The 17,505-nt window shown below is 44.0% G+C and overlaps 1 protein-coding gene across 1 annotated transcript in view; it reads right to left on the bottom strand.

Annotated features, from left to right (window-relative positions):
• LOC102041806 (fibronectin type-III domain-containing protein 3a-like) overlaps positions 1-13,859 on the bottom strand; it is a 34,913-nt gene extending 21,054 nt beyond the window's left edge. Inside the window, exons 1-2 of the mRNA XM_031058821.1 lie at positions 13,766-13,859; positions 1,842-1,977 (exon numbers count right to left, since the gene is read on the bottom strand). Coding sequence (XP_030914681.1) covers positions 1,842-1,937 — 96 coding nt within the window. The 5' untranslated portion in view covers positions 1,938-1,977; positions 13,766-13,859. The remainder of the gene's footprint in view (positions 1-1,841; positions 1,978-13,765) is intronic.
• Between the last annotated feature and the right edge of the window lie 3,646 nt (positions 13,860-17,505).

The following is a 17,505-nucleotide window of genomic DNA, read 5'->3' as shown; positions in this document are numbered from 1 at the left end:
GGTAAAGGGAGAGAAGTGGTGTCAACTGTTTAAAGAAAACTGACAATAATGGGCTGGGGATTTGCCAGAGCACAAGAAACAGGAAAAAGATTTGCTGTGGATCCAGGATTGCACAGGCAGGGAGTGACCTCAGGAAAAGGCTCATCTTTGAGGGCAAAACTCAGAGGCAAGAAAGGGAATGTCTGAGAGATTCAGAGCCTCTCTGAGGGTGGCACATGCTCAGCCCAGTTCCATGAGCTGCAGCTCAGAGCAGAGGGAGGGATCCCAGCAGTGCTGCAATCCCAGCAGTGGAGCCTGGAATGCCAGGAATGCTCAGGCCCTGCCTCAGAGCACTGACTCACTGGGATTAATGAAGAAAACGAAGTCCCAGGCACCTTCCAACAAGGAACAAGTCCAGGAAGCTGGAGCAGGGCTGAGGGGTGGATCTGAGCCAGGTGAGAGCTGAGCCCAGGAGCTGCCAACACCTCCAGGGGTCCTGAGCACCTCTGCAGGGCTGGTGGCACCAGCACAGCCAAAGCTGCTCTGCCCACAGCTCTGCTTTTAGCCCTGTTCACACATTTTTGGATCCAGAAACCCTTCCAGAAAACTTCCAATTTTTGCTTCAAGTGAAATGGAGCTGATGGATTCACTGGCCAAACACACAGGTTTGGTTTCTGGAAACAAATCTCTCTACAATAATTAAGTATTAGCACTGTCCTCCACAGCACTGGCTGAGAAATAATTAAAAATTCTCTGCATTAATAAAGATTCTAAGTCAACATCCTCTTTAAAAGATTCTATTTAAATGTCAAATGCATCTCCACAATACAACTCTATTATTTCCCTTTTTTTTTTTTTAATCTCACCTGATTGCAAAGTCTGCTCTAGGTCCTAAAAATGTCAGTGACTGTCACCTCCATGTCCCACACACAGAGCTCTGGGGACAGGAGCCAACTAAATCTACCTGATCTCCTTTCCTCATGAAACCTGAACCAGCTGAGCCACCTCCCAGCTGGGCAGGGCTGAAATTTCACCTTCTACTGCCAGAACATCAGAAATATCTCAGAGACTTTGCTCATTTCCAGAAATACTCATTGTACTTCCACCTCCAGGGTCTGAGGCAGAAAGGGAAAAGGACTTTTTCTTTAAAAAAGCCCATTTTTCCAAGTATACAACTGAAAGAAGACAGATTTCTCCTGCTTATCTGCAGCAATGACAAATTAAAGGAGATCTCATCTAAACTTTCAGCATTTATGGCCAGACCTCATTGGATGGGAAGAGCTCCCAGTATTTGTAGTCCAAAGCACTCAGCTCTTTCTGCTGAACACTAAATTCACATTTACTGACAACTTACAGATACTTGGGCTTCAGAATTGTTCTGCTGCCACTTTTTACCTGTATTTCTAATCCTACCAGAGACTTCTGAAGGGTTGTGTCCAATAAAGCTCTAAAGTTTCAACTAAACACACTCAGGTTTCACCACTGCACTGTAATTATTAATGAAGACACTTAAAACCAGGAAGCCAAGGTCTTTCCTTTCATTTTCCTGTCATAGATTTCCTTTGCAATCCCTTGCTAATCTTTATTCATCACTTCACAGGAGTTTCAAAACCTTTATTAACTCCCCAATTTTTCCTTTGATTTTTGGAGTTTGCAGCTCCATTTTAAAGCCTTTTTTCCACACCTGTGCACTGCCTGGGAGCTGAATGATTATTTTCCTCTCTCCACTTCTGTTTAACTCCTGATGTCAGTGCTCACTGGCACATCCCTGCCCAGCTCTCAGAGCAGTGGCAGAGCTGCCTGGCTTTTGTGGGGCCACCATCCCAGTTGCTCCCAGTGCTCCCAGTTGAGGGCTGACTTGCCTGCTGGATGCTGTCCCCGTTGACCATGTGAGGTAGAAGTGGCACTTCATTCAGCAGAGGGGTGGCTTCCAGGGGGGGCGGCTGCTCAGCCATCATTTCTTGGGATCACTCATGGACACCTGCTCACCTCAGCCACCTGCTCCAAGGAAAAACAGGGATGAGGACAGATCCAGCTCTCCCTTCCTTAAATCATTCCCTGTTTGTTTGATAAACTCAGCTCTATCAATTCCAAGTGCAACCAAACACTCCAATGTTATCACTTTTAACTCCTTTCATATAAGCAATAAATGCCCATTTCCCAAAATTTTCCCCTTTAATTATCAGCAATATTCAGCCATGAGTGCTGGAATTGGTACCTCAGTGCAGCAATTACACAGTAGAGGAATTTACATTTATACAGCAATTTATTCCTAAATTTGCACTTCAAATTCCTAAACTGCTTCCACTCCAGACCCCAAGCTTTAGGCTACATAATGCACACACCACATTTACATTTTAGTGATGATCAAAAAAACCCTAAACCATGCAATTTCTCCAATACAAAATCTGCCAGAGTGAAAGCAAAGCCTGAGACAACACAAAATCCTGCTTTGTTCCCAAAATTTTTGACTGACAGCCATGGGGAAATGTGAATGGAAAAGTGCTGCAGAGTTGTGAGCTTCCAGGGAATAATCTGTAATTAGAGCAAGTCAAAATACACATGATACAAATTAATTATAGTAATTAGAGCAAATCAAGCTGCAAGCTCCCAGTGGTAGGGAATTTTCAGTGTATAGTTAATCCAGCATCCATAAAAAGCACAAGATAACAGGATACAGGAAATGCTGACACTTCCTGCTCCTTTCCCATTACCTCCCATAAACCAGAAGGCAAAATGTGGTCAGGAGGGTCCAATTCCTTAAAAATAAAAAGCAAACCACAAAACACCTCCCTAAATCTGTGCATGAACCAAGTCAGGCTGCTTCAAAGTGTCAAATCTTTCTTCTCCACAGAAGCAGCAAGGAAAGCGCAATTTTTGGGGAAGAAAAACCACAAAAACTGATTAATTCTGTACCTGTGGGAATGTATTTCCAGTAGTTTAGCAACAGCAGGAGAAATATAATATAATTAACATAATTTCTTCTGGTTTTAACTGATTTTGTACAGAAAAATCTGTAAGAAAGCTGAGAGTACAAAGGTTTTTCCTGTGTTATCAACACAAGGCAAAGGAGCTGGTGGAATCCACTGATAAAAGCCCCATTCCTCCTTTGCAAAAGCATCTCCAAATCAGAGATGCAATCACACAGCCACAAAATGCAGCACAACAAACTCCTCAAGACTTCCCAAAACCCCACTCCTTTCACAAGGAAATTCTCCTCCAGGGCTGCTCCAGTAACAGCTTTAAGAAGCCAAACATCACTGCAAGGTGCAAGAGCTGGACAGGACCTCAAAGATTAAATTTGCATCAGCTTTGGCCTAAATACACTTAATAAATAAATACCATGCTCAGGGAGTTCAGTGTATTTCCTGAATAAAATAATCTCCTTTTTGTCAGGTTTGGAATTGCCTCTGCCAAGGATGCAAATTTTAACAATTCCACTTAAAACTCCCTGCCTGGAACAGTAAAATTCAGGCAAAGGTTTCTTCCTCTACACCTCTCCCATTTTTTGAGGTTGGATCTAAGCCTTAAGAGCCATGACAGGAATTCACTGTACACAGGCAAAATGAAAATTCTTTATTTTATATATGCATATGAATTTCTTGAATCTCAAAGAAAACAGAAATTAGTAATTGAAATAAAGGGGAAAACCCTTCACCAAAGGGCAACTCCTTCTGCATTCAAATTCAACTACCCCAAATAAACAGCTGCAGAAAAACATGTTCTGAAACAGGACCCAAAGGCACCTGCAACTTTAAATAAAGGTTCAGAGTTTCTGTGTTCATCCTCTGCAATTTTAAATAAAGGTTCAGAGTTTCTCTGTTCTTTCCCTGCCTTGGCTGAATTTAATTCTCTCTTTAGGACAAATTACAGAGCAGAGCCCCAACATCCCTGTGGTTTTCAGAATCCTTTAGAAATGTCATCTCCTGCCTAATGACACAGGGAGGATTTAATTTACATGGACACCTCCAAACACCTTCTGCTTGCTCACAGCTGGAACTTCATTTCTCTGAGGAAGAATTTAATATTTGGAGTATCAGGAAATAATTGGTTTTAAACTGTTAAACTCCAAAACCAGCCAATTTGGTGTCTAGCAATGGCCATATGGTCAGAGAAAACAGAAGTACTGACAGGAACAAACCCATCTGAAGAGGTTTTGGGGCAGTTTCACCTGGCTCAGAATGTTGATATTTCCCTGTGCAGCTGGGCTGGGGTGACTGCAAGTAGCAGAACACTGAGGACAAAGAGGGACATCCTGACAAATTGAAAAAAACCAAGTTATTTTGGGTTTTGAGCACTGCTTCATTCCCTGAAAACACTGATAAGAGCAGCAAAACCACCCTGCCCTCCAAGGGAACACAGTCAATGAATGTGGGACTCAACCCCTCCCCACTTCAACAGGTAAAACTTTTCCAGGGAAATAAATCCATGGATTCACCTCCCCAAAGTCTCCATCCCACTCAAGGAAGTAGGTGGTATTTGGGTAAATAAAAAGAGAATTCCTGAAAAGTTATTACATACTCAGCACAATTTCCTGCAAAACAAAACAAAGACAGAGCTCTATCTTGAAAAGCCATTTCCCAACACCCTCCCACGGCTGGCCAGGAGCAGGGAATCCAGTCCTGCCCTCCCTGCAGGGCAAGGCTGCTCCCCAGGGAAAGGTGGAGGACAATCAGCACAGGGGCATCCACACTCAGGATGGAATCCAGCATGGGTTTGGTTAAAAAGGACCTTACAGCCCATCCAGGGTCACCCTTGGACCCCTGGAAGTGTCCCAGGCGAGGCTGGACAGGGCTTGGAGCGCCCTGGGACAGTGGAAGGTGTCAGTGGACAGTGGAAGGGACACCTTCCCCTATCCCAGGTTGCTCCAAGCCCTGTCCAGCCTGCCCTTGGACATTTCCAGAGATCCAGGGGCAGCCACAGCTTCTCTGGGCACCCTGTGCCAGGGCCTCCTCACCCTCACAGCCAGGAATTCCCTCCCAAAATCCCATCCATCCCTGCCCTCTGGCAGTGGGAGCCATTCCCTGTGTCCTGTCCCTCCATCCCTCGTCCCCAGTCCCTCTCCAGCTCTCCTGGAGCCCCTTCAGGCACTGGAAGAGGCTCTGAGCTCTGGATTTTCTCCTCTCCGGGTGACCACCCCCAGCTCTCCCAGCCTGGCTCCAGCCCTTGGAGCAGCTCTGTGGCCTCCTCTGGACTCTCTGCAGCAGCTCCAGCTCCTTCCTGTGCTGGAGGCAGCTCTGCAGGTGGGGTCTCACCTGAGCAGGGCAGAACTCCCCTGTTCCTCCTGCCATGCTGGGGATGAGCCCTGGAATCAGCGGGTTCTGGGGCCAGGGCAGCTCCAGCCTCTCCTCCACCAACACTCCCGAGTTCCCAAGTTTCACAACATCCCTAAAAGTCTGTCAGTGGTTCCAGGCCTCCCTAAACCCTTGGATTTACCCCAAACTAAGTCAGCTTGGAGAGGCAAAAGCAGCTGGGGGGGTTGTTCATGGACCCACCCACAGGGAGATCTGCATCAAAGAGCTGCCTGGTCCACAAAGTCACTTTATTCCAGCAAATCTCAGGAAGAGCAGCTCAAACTGCTTTTGCTGTGGTCTGCTCTTGGCAGTGAGGGATTTATCATCCCTAGGAACTATTCAAGTGGTCAGGGAAAAAAAAGAAAATAGGAAAAAAGTGCAGTCCTGGGAATTCACAGGCTGCACTGACATTAAAGATGAGCTAATACACTAAATCTTACATTCTAGACTAAAAATAAGCAAGAAAAATCCCATCTGGAAGCATTAAAGACCAGGCAAATTTTGTAATTTATAGGAATAAACTGCAGTTTAGTGATTCATTAAATATGAATCAATAGCAGAACTTGTAGAGGTGTCTCTACAGCTTTGTCACCCTGTCCTGAAGATTTTTGAGTCAGTATGGAATTCAACAGATTATATTTTAGAAAGATTACATCTTGCAAGGGCATTTCTGGCCTGATTCACTTTTTTTGCAAGGGTTTCTATTACACATCAGCTAAAGGTCACTCCCAAACCTGGGTTGAGCTGAGGGATGAATTTAGCCCACAGAACCACAAAAAAATAAAATAATTTGCATTAATCATCTCAGCAACAAACCTGAAGCTGGAAGAAGTGATAGTGGGAAACACATTTCTAAGTTAAAGAACTCGAGTTAGTTAAGTTAAATAGCTTTTGTTTTCAGAGATTATTCAGTTATTATTTTGTTTTCAAAGATTATCTAAAAAACTGAAATACAGTAATTTTTCACAACAGAACGTATTTTAAAATAAATAAACCAAATCCATATTGTAAAAACGGGCCCTGAGATGTGTTCTGGACTAATTCAACAATCTCATGTAACAGGGTCCTGTTCTCATATTCAAAAGAAGGCAACATTTTCCAGGGACACTCCTACAAAAGCTTCTAAGAAAAACAGAAAATCTCCAGGACTGCCCTTGCAGCAAACAATTCCTGTCCACAGAGCTGGGCCTGACCTCACTTCCTGCTGCAGCAAAAATTCCAGCTGAGCTCTGCAAGGCTCCAGCATCAGCCTCTCTTTGCTCCAGCCCAAATTCCAGCTGAGCTCTGCAAGGCTCCAGCATCAGCCTCCCTTTGCTCCAGCCAAATTCCAGCTGAGCTCTGCAAGGCTCCAGCACCAGCCTTCCTTGTGTCCAGCCCAAATTCCAGCTGAGCTCTGCAAGGCTCCAGCATCAGCCTTCCTTTGCTCCAGCCCAAATTCCAGCTGAGCTCTGCAAGGCTCCAGCATCAGCCTCCCTTTGCTCCAGCCCAATTCCAGCTGAGCTCTGCAAGGCTCCAGCACCAGCCTTCCTTGTGTCCAGCCCAAATTCCAGCTGAGCTCTGCAAGGCTCCAGCATCAGCCTTCCTTTGCTCCAGCCCAAATTCCAGCTGAGCTCTGCAAGGCTCCAGCATCAGCCTCTCTTTGCTCCAGCCTAGCTCTGCAAGGCTCCAGCACCAGCCTCCCCCCAGTTCCAGCCAGCACAGCCCCTGGAGCCCAGCCAGCCCCCAAGGAGCACTCAGTGCTCACTGATTCCAGCTCAGATTCCATGGAAAAGGCTCTGCAGCTCCCTGGCTGCTCCTGAGGGCTGGCTGATATGGGATCATCCCACCTCAAGTCTGGAAAACATCAGGGATTCACAGCAGACAGCTGGAAATGTTAAAATTCACAGAATTCCCAGAATGACCAGGTTGGGAGAGACCTTAAAGATCACTGAGTCCAGCCCATGCCCTTGTCCCCAAGCCATTTGTCTCTGATGGTTTGGATCCCAAGTGGAATAATGAGTAATTCCAGGGCTTGGAGGCAGTTACAGACAAATGGTTGGAGTTGGGGATCTTAGAGGTCTTTTCCAACCATAATGACTCCATAAATGTTTTGTAAACCCCTGGGAAGAACTCCCAGCATTCCTGAGCCTCCTTCAGCCATTTCCAACGTGCAGCTCAGGATGAGGCACCACGTCAGCTCTGTCACTTCCACTTCAATGACACAGGAGAAGCAACTTCAAAACTGTCACAGCAATATCTGGAAGAAAGGTTCTGGCCAGAAGAATCTTCCTGGGTAAACACATCACTCCTGCTTTATCAAGAGTTTTTGGAGCAGTCACCACTAATTTACAATCTACAATTTGCAGACATGTTTCTCTTTAGGCACTGACAATGAATTTGTCTGTATTTACTGCAGGACATGGAAGAACAAAAAGGTTGTGCATTTCTTAATGGTAATATAAAAGAAATAAGAAAAATCTAATAAACTGAAAAAAACCCCTTTTCACTGGAATGGTATCCTTTAGTCATGTCATCTATTGTGAGATTATCTATTGTGTAAATGTGTTGCAGCATTACAGATTTAGTGAGTTTCAAAGTTCCTGTTGTCTCACATTAAAGTATTTTCCTATTATATTAAAAATCTCTCTCCAGAAAGATCTCACACTGACTTTAAATGGGAGGAACACTGCACACAGGCGTGGATCAGCTTCATTCTACTGCCCAGAGAAGAAACCAAACAGATTTCATATAAACAGTGAAAAACAAGTTTATAACCCCAGACAGAAGCTGTCCCAAAGGCTGGATTTTCATTACAGTAAGTGCTGGATTAAAGATGAGAAAGTTCCTATTCCAAGAAGCTTATTAAATAGAGACTTTATTTTTTTTTAAATACAGCATGCCTGAGTTAGAAAGAACAATGTGTCCAGGAAGGAGAGCCTGAAATTCAGCAGAGACTTCCTGATTTCCAGGTTCAGTGCCTTATGCAACCTGCCAGCCTGATCCTAAATTTTCACTTATTGCAGGAAGTAAACTACACTAACATTGCTCTTTACTAAAAGCAGTATTGTATAAAGAACTTTACTTACACCTTTTTATACTAACAGAATTACTAATTAGTATTATAAATATTATATAATACATAAAAATATAGCAACTATATTTATCTGAGCAGGAGGAAAACCCCATGATCTCTGATAAAGAATATTATTTATTACTGCCATGCCTTAAATCCAGATCTCCTGCAAACTGAATCTCTGAGTATTTTACACTCCACTCTGTCAGTTCAATTTTCCATCACTCATCTCCAAAGGCTGTTAAAAAGAACAACCACAGAGCCATCCCAAAGCCATCCCCAACCTCAGGCTAAGGAATAACCTTGTCAAAAAGATCCAACCTTAATTATGATTCCTAAAAAAGCCAGATATGCCCCATGCAATTCTAAAGCAGAAAAAACTGGGGAAATAAGACCCAAGCCGCCCTCTCCCACCCAAATTTTTCCAATGAACAGAATTAACAAGGTGTTGAAGGTACCATCCCACTCCTAAAATAGTTTGTGCCCCAGGACCACACATGAGACCTGCTGGATGGACTGGCTTTACTTTGAGCAAGATTAAGGCAAGGAGAGATTTAACAGAAGCTCAGTTACAACCTGAGCTCTGCAGGGACCACCCCTGCTCCATAAGTCATCTGTTCCCCACTAAATCCATGTTTTGATTAAAATCCTGGAAATCATTTCTAACGGCCCCCAAGGGAATTAGGCCACAGCATCTTGTGGGAAGTTTGGCTTCCAGCCAGGAGGGCAACAGAGCCTTGAGCCTGAAAATGTTCCTCATGATTTACCCAAGAAATGGGCTCAAATATTCTGAATATTGAGAGAGCCTGCCTGAAAATGTCCCTTATGATCTACCCAAGAATTGGGCTCAAATATTCTGATTATTGAGAGCCTGCCTGAAAATGGCCTTCATGACTTACCCAAGAAATGGGCTCAAATATTTTGACTATTCAGAGCCTGATCCAGAGGTGGCTCTGAACCAGGTGAGGTCTGTGACCCCAGGAAAGCTTCTTGGAATAGGAACCTTCTCATCTTTAATCCAGCACTTACTGTAATGAAAATCCAGCCTTTGGGACAGCTTCTGTCTGGGGTTATAAACTTGTTTTTCACTGTTTATATGAAATCTGTTTGGTTTCTTCTCTGGGCAGTAGAATGAAGCTGATCCACGCCTGTGTGCAGTGTTCCTCCCATTTAAAGTCAGTGTGAGATCTTTCTGGAGAGAGATTTTTAATATAATAGGAAAATACTTTAATATGGGGTCACAGACCCCATATTTGACCTCACCAAAATTCCAGCCCAGCCCCACACACCAGGACAAAGCTCCCACACTCTGCTCCAAGCGCTTGCTTGGATTCGAGGAGGATTTTTAATTTACTATCAACGCTCATCTCTCAGGCCAGAGACCTCAACTCTCCTAAAATTCTCCCTGGAGGAGGGCTAAGACTGGGATGGAATCCCTCATTTCCCAGAAATCCCTAAAATCACCCAAAACCAGCAGCTCCAACCCAGCCAGGCCACGGGAGCTCTGCCCCAGGGATGTGATCGACTTTCACCCCGGCTCACCCTGGCTCTGGATCGGGTTCCTGGGGGAGCGTGCCAGGAAAGCCATCACACAATTGTCCCCTGCAGCCTCCCCTGCACTCCAGGATTGTTTTCCAGCCTGAAACTCCATCCCTCAGGATTCCAGAGCCCACCCTCCAGGCTTACACCCACGTTTTTCCAGGCTCCCTGCTGCTCTTCCCAAAAGAAACTCCACTGGGAAGAGCTGGGCAGAAAAGCTCAGCCAGTGCCCAGAGTGCATTAATTTGATTTGAGCTGTTATTTAATATTATGCTCACGTTAAGGCCATGCTTGCCTTCAGAATTATTCATTTAGGAGGCCTGTAAAATTGGCAATAACAGTTTCTAGAATGCAAACATGACATGACTTTTAGATAAATATTTTCCTTTGTTGTTTTAGTTCTTTTATGGCTTTTCTGTTACTGCCAGAAATGCAGAGTTGAATCCTGAGCACTTGTGTGCTGCTTCCTAAGTGACCAGTCCCATAAACTAAAATCCAGGAGCTCCTGAAAGGTCCCATTCCTGTCCTAATCCCAATCCTGCTTCTCCAAATGTTCAGAGAATGGAGCATTTCAAAGGACTGAGCCATTAAGGTGCTTCATTCTCATTTCAGCTTAATAAATAAAGGGATTAGGAATTTTCTAGCTGCAAAAATGTTGTGACCAAAAAAAAAAAAAAAAGAGAGACAGAAAATAATAAAAAGAATTAAACATAAAATATCTTTCTTTCCACCTGTTAGGAAGGTGACACTTTCTAGAATAAGCCAAGGTGCTCATTTTAACATCTTAATGCTACACAAAGCAAAAACTTTCAAGCTTAGATGAAAAAGCCTTTATTAAATGCAATTTAATAATGGGCTTGTTTAAAATATGATTTTCCAAGTGTAAAACTGTTAATTTAAAACATTATTCTGGTTTTTATAGGCCTTGAAGCAAACCAGTTTATTTACACATTAACCATATACTGTGGAAATTCTATATCCAAATGGTTCTCTAAATCACTTGGAAGCTATGGAAGCCACAGACACCACAGCCCATGGAAAAGAAATCCAAAAAAACTTCTGCCCAGAGGCACAAGACAGAGCACAAGCCCTTGTGTGTGCCTGGAATTCTCTCTTGCACCTGAACTGGTCAGCAAAAAGGCAGCTGGAATTCCCACCTGGAAGTACCACAGAGCTGGGCGGATGAAACAAAGAGTTTCCAAGTGTGCCAAGGTTTGCCAGCTGGGAACTGCAAGTTCCTACAGGGAGCTGCAGCCTCTCCCAAGGCTCTGAAATCCAGGAGAAGGATCTGCGTAACTGAGCACAGCTGCTCTCCATGGGACACATTTGTCTTGAAGTGGAAGGTAAAACTGAAGCCATTTTATGGTAGTTTTTTTTTCCTTGAAAATAAAAAAGTTCTGCCCATTTACCAGCTTCCAGGGGAAAAGTTCTGGAAAAGATTGGAAGCAACCCAGAGGAATGGCTGCTGTGTGTGCAGACACGTTCCCTCCAACAGGAACACATCATTCCACAGCACCTTGTTCATCCCAGTCCCTCCCTCCAGCCAGCAACACCCAGCTCATGGCAAGGAATAAATATTAAAGTATTTTAAAAGCTTTTTTTAGAATCTTCCAGTGAGGACCAGGAAAAGTGAGAATTTAAGAGCACCCTGAGCTTGGCTGCTCTGCTTTGTCCTGCGCCATGTGTGTCCAAACCTGGATGAAACCTCCTGGGATTGAGCCAGGAAAGCACCAAAACTGAGCCATTTTTAGTGCCAGAGCTGGGTGGTACCTCCATGAATTTGGGAGCATTATGGGATGGCAGACACACACTACTGGTAGGAGACAGAGGTGATCCAAAAGCTCTTTCCCAAATGCTTGAATTCCACATCTCCACCGATTTATTTACTTTAAACTCAGCTCAGGGAGGGCAATCATGCAGACTATGAAAACCAAGAGCAGTCAGGACATTTCCAGGAGAGGTTCCCTACCATGAGACAGCTCAGAGCAGTCAGCTGCTGCCTAATCCAAACAAAACAGGAGGAAAATCAGCATTTCACAGGTGGAACAAACAGGAGTTTGCTCCCAGGTTTCTGCAGGCTCCAAGGAAGCAAAGGCTGATTTTCCACCAGCTCTGGTCTGCAAATCACCAGTGTTGGATGCAGCACAAACAGGGCTCTCTCATTTAACAACCCTCTTAAACAAGACTTCAAAATCAAGAGAAAACCCCAGCAAAAGCAAAGGATTTCTTCAAAGTGGAGCAGATTAAGCAAACTCTGAGCAAGGAGGAATTATTTTGATACAGCAGCTGCAGACTTCTCCTTGCACAACACCAGAGGTTGGGGCTGTAACACTTTAGCTGAGCACTGGGTCAAATTAGGCTGGTTAGAACAGGTTATGCTTAAACCCAGGGCTAAAACACACCAACAAATGACTGCAATTACCACAGCTGAGCAGTCTCGTGGCAACAGACCATGTGCATTTTTTTAGTTCATGGAAAATGCAAGGGAAAAATGCAAGTGTGAGATCATCCCCATGAGGCTGGAGCAGGAACACTTCCCTCAGCCTGGGTGACTGGCCAGGACCAGCACAGAATCACTGCCACAGCTCAGTTGATGGCTGGCAGCACACTAGAAAGGAAATCATTCCTTTCTGTACCTGAGCTTGGAATATTGATTTGCAAATCAATGAACCTGCTGGAAGTTTGGGGATTGAATCACATTTTTATGGAACTGCCTAAGTAGAAATTAGCAGTTTTGAAGAACCTAAGGATGATAGTTTATGTAAGTTTTTATCAAGTTTATATTTTAAGAAATCCAAGCATTAAAAAGCAAAATGACAATTTACAATACACCAAAAGGCTGTTTACATAATATCTTCCAAATCTGAACAGTTCCTCTAAATAACTCTCACCCCTCACACTGAAATGGACAAAAATACACACCTGGGTGACCAGAAAAAAGCTTTTTTTCAAGCAGAATCTTCTTAAAACCAACATGAACATCTTGCAAATCCTTCAGGAGCATAAAACTCCTCCCATGCAAACACTAAACTGCCTTCACTCCTGACTGGAGATGACAAACCCAAGAGACATCAGTGGGCACTTTAACACCTCACTCAGCAGAACTGAAAGCAACTGATTCTCATGGAAGAGATATTAATGCTGAAGTTATTTAATAAAGGGCATGGAAGAGCAGCCGTAAAAACTTCATCTGAATTTATAAACCTGGACTTAACCTGGTTAAATGCCTTCCCTCCCAAAACACCTGTACAGATCCAGGGAGCGCAGCATGATTATCACTTCTTTCTTTATCTCGTGTATGAAATCCATCTGCTGATCATGTTTTGCTTTCCAGCATTCCTCCCCAAGGTTTTGACAGATTCCCTTCTGCTTTTCCAGCAGATCAGTTCCCTGACCTGACCAGTTCCATGAGAAGGAACTCAGTTCCATGATCTCCAATTAAAACCAAAGGATCTGAGCAAGGCACTACCAGAATGCTATCACCCACTCCAGCTGTTCTCTACACAGGAAATGCATTTGGCTAAAAACAGAATTTACTTTCTTTATCCAAACCCAATTATGCAATTCTCTCCAAGAGAAAACTTCCAGCTAAGTGGGTGAAGGGAGAAAAAAGAGTAAGAAATGTGAAAATAGAGATAAGGCTGCCACCTTACAAAATCAATAATGTTCATGTGGAGCCTGAAACTCTTCTTACCTCAAGAACTCAATCAGTTCTTCCTCCCCTAATTCATTTTTTCCATTTGATAAGAAGTTGTCCAGAACTTTCTTCCAGAAAAAAAAAGAGTCCTAAGTTTAGAGGTCTGTCAAATACATTAATTTCAACTTTAAGTGTTACTTAGAGACTTAATGAGAAAATAAACACTTCATAAAACCTGGGAGAATCTAAATTCTGTGTAATTACCGTTGTCACTCTCCTGACTCGGAATTCCTCCTGGTGAGTGTTCCAGCGCCTGCTGCAGAGTGAACAACGTCTGCTGTCCTCAGGCTTCTTTCTGCAGGCAAAAATCCCACATTTTCATGTTAGTGCCTTGGTAAACATGAAATCCAAAGAAAAACAAGCTGCAGGGAACACCAGAGATCCATGGAAAGAGAGGAGCCAGGAGGGGACAGGCAGTGCTAATTCCACTGGGGACTTCTTTGGATATAACTGGATTTATTTATTTACCTACAATATACCTGTTCTACTCCTCTGCATGGCAATAAAGACAGAAAAATCAGGTTCCAAACATACCCAAATTTAAATTGTCCTGCACACGTTTCCCCTCAGATAAGGGGAATAAAAAGGCATAAACTGTACATAAAGCTGGAAATACAATCCCAGTTTGCTGTTACGGGGCAGCACAGCTTTATTCTAGAAACTGCTCCACTAAAGATGCTCCAGCAGAAGGAAATGAACAGCTCCAGGAGTCGTTAAACCACCTCAGATGTTGTATTTAATAATGTAAAAATCACCACCTTTCTCAAGCTGCATCCAGCACTAAAACCTTCCTAAACTGAGCCCTCTTTTGGCCCTCCAAACACAGGAAGGTTTTGCAGGGATCGGTCAATCCCCAATATTGTTCTTCACAGAACTATTAATTAAAAAGGTCTCCAAGATCATAAACTCCAACCTGTGCCCATCCCCACCTTGTCACAGCCCAGAGCACTGAGTGTCACCTCCTGTCCTTCCCTGGACCCCTCCAGGGATGGGAACTCCAAATCTCCCTGGTAGCCCCTTCCAATTCCTGGCCACCCTTTCCATGGAGAAATTCCTGATTCTGGTCAAGACTGCACTGACCAGAGCCTATGTTCTGCAGTTTTACTGGAATGCTCCAAAAGAAATCTGAATCCTGGTGCCTCCTCAGGCTGCCTGGAGGAGCTCCCACACAGCAATCCGTTGTCATTGTCACCAGAAAGGTGACACTGTCTTCAGGTCACACTGATGACATCACCTGAAGATGCTTCTGAAGTCACAACCTAACAAATGTTCATCCTGAGCTACTTTAAATGGGACACTGGAAAAATATTGAATATAAAGCATCGGCCCCCAGAGTGAATCTTGGGCAAAAGGAGGCATTTTCCACATCAATCAAGATCCTGGGAACAAGGGGAGATTTACATTAGGATTGAAAGGGCCCAAGGGCTGGGAGCCAGTGGTCTGTCTGTGCTGGTCAATACACAGACAGGATTGTGTTAGCACCACTGAAAGAATAAATTATCGCTGCTTTTACAATAAGCTCTTCAAGAATGCAATAAAGAGTTCAGTGTGTGCTCCTCACTCAGGAATCCAAAACTTTTCAGTGAAGGTCTGGCTTGCAGCAAAGATAACAGCTGAAAACCAACCATCTTGACCTTGGGAAGCTTCATGACAATGTGCTAAAAACAGGTGAAAAAATGCACAGGTTCCTGCTTCCACATCCCCCAGCCTTGAGCAACCCCAGGTTTAAATACTGAGAGTTCAGACCTGATGCTTTCAGACAGACCAAAATTAGAAGTGAGAAATGTAATTTTTTTCCCTCGAGCCTCTTGCAGGATTACTAATATTGAGGTTTTCTCATCTGCTTTCAGAGATAATTTTAAAATTCGTCTCCGATTCAATGAAATCATGACAGGAAATTAAGAAAATATGGAAGCAGGGAAAGAATTCTTACAATATTTCATAGCAGCTCCTGACTTTGATGAACAATATTATAAGAATGTCTTCCCAGTCACATATTTCCTTCTAAATCTGACAAGTTTCCCAATTGTGGAAATAGCAAGTCACCAAATAAAAATGCTGCTCTTTCAAGCTTAAAAGATAAATTTTAATTTACATGAAATTCACCCAAGGCCAGGCAGAACGGGAGCAGAATACTGGATTTTTTCCTGTCTGCACAGTCCATATGAAATATTTGTTTTTTTAAGGACTCACCAAACCTTTCCAAAAATAACCATAAAGGATGACAATTGTTGGCAGGGGTGGGACAAGCCCCACAGTTAACAGGATGCCAATGCCAACCTCCAAAAATGACAACCAAAAGGTCGTGAAAAGAGTTATACAGAACATTTATATCCAGATTTGGTGTCAGTGCAACATCAAAGAGAGAAGTATTTTGTGATCAAGGCTTGTGGCAGGAAATGGATTTGTGTAGACAAAGTTATCTTTATTCTCTCTCAAGGTGAATCCACCAGGAGTTATTGTTTTAAACCATTCTAACATCCAATTCCTCAAAACCATTGAAGAAAATGAACAGCCAAATCACCACCAAAAATCAGCTGTCCCAAGAGAAGAGCAGGGCAAGGTGGTATTTGTGCACAAGAAGCTGAAATTATTCCACTGCATAGTCAAAGTGCTGCTCCATTCCAGCTGAAGCCAAGTTTTCCAACAACTTGCTGCAACAATCCTGAGCTACAGCTGAGTGAATAACTTGTAAGAGCTTGCTCCAGGAGCTGTGTGAGCCATCAGTCCCAGCCCTGTTTATCCACAGCCCCATGAAGGATCCCAAAAAGAGATCTGGGATCCAGTGAATCAGTTCAGCTCTCTAGAAAATGAGATTTACTTGATCTCAGCTGAGAACAAAAGATTCCCAGACAACAACAGCGCTCCAAAACTTTCCAAGATTTGGAAACAGGAAGGTAAAAAGCCCAAAGAGAGAGGAGAGTGTAATAGCTGGCTGCTTTTCAACACCCATGATCACACACTGAGCCCTGAGAAAGTCAACATCTTTCCTATTTTACCACCTTATCCTCTTTCACAAATTACATAAACCAAGGGAAGGAATGCGAGTGTGGGAAGCAACTCAGGCTGTGCTTACTTACACAGATACTGAACCAAACACAAAGTACTTTCTTCTACACTGCATCTTAACTCCAAGGTCAATTTATTGGCTTAAAATACAGAGAGGATGCTTCCCTGGTTCAAATGCTAATCTGAGGCTCAGGAAATCTAGATTCAATTCCCTGCCTCACCACATACTTCCTGTGCGACCTTGGGCCATAAATATTTCGGTGTCTCAGTCTTTCCATCTGTGACTGAGACAGTATTTCCCTATTGAAGGCAGTGCTGTAAAGATAAATACATTAGGAAAACACCAGGAATCACATACGTGCAGCGGGCTGTCGGGGAACTTATCTGTGTGTCAATATTCCCAATCAGGCAGCAGGGAAGGCAAGGAAGGGCTGCCAATGTGAAAAAAATTAACTAGTACGGGACAGAGAGAAGACAAAGTAGCAGCAGAATGGACAGAAACTGACATCTCAATTATTAATTACAGAAAATTTCCATCATTCCAACCAAGTTTTGAACAGAAATGAAACTCAGAAGCCAGCTGGGCGAGCTGCTGAAGGGAGCAAATACACCTGCCAGCAATGCATTATTGCCCTGTTTTCGGAGATTATCACACAAAACACTTCAGATTTGAGGTGGCAGAGGGGCCGCTGAGTCTGGGGGCACAGAATCCCTGGGGACCGTCCCCGAAGGGAAGCCCCTGCTGCTGAAGTCCCCAGCCCTTTGTGAGACGCATAAATAGCAGAGTGACCCCAGTGGGGTCCCCACTGCCGCTGCCCCAAGGCGGAGAGGGGGACACAGCGGGAAGGGGGAGGGCAGAAGATGGTCAGCAGGCAGGCAGGGGCTAACAGCAGTGACCTCCCCCTGCCCCGAGCCCAGGAGGACGCGGGGGAGGT

This window comes from Geospiza fortis, unplaced genomic scaffold, assembly GCF_000277835.1.
Source record: "Geospiza fortis unplaced genomic scaffold, GeoFor_1.0 scaffold29, whole genome shotgun sequence".
Taxonomy (NCBI): Eukaryota; Metazoa; Chordata; class Aves; order Passeriformes; family Thraupidae; genus Geospiza; species Geospiza fortis.
This window is presented reverse-complemented; position numbering and strand designations above follow the sequence as displayed.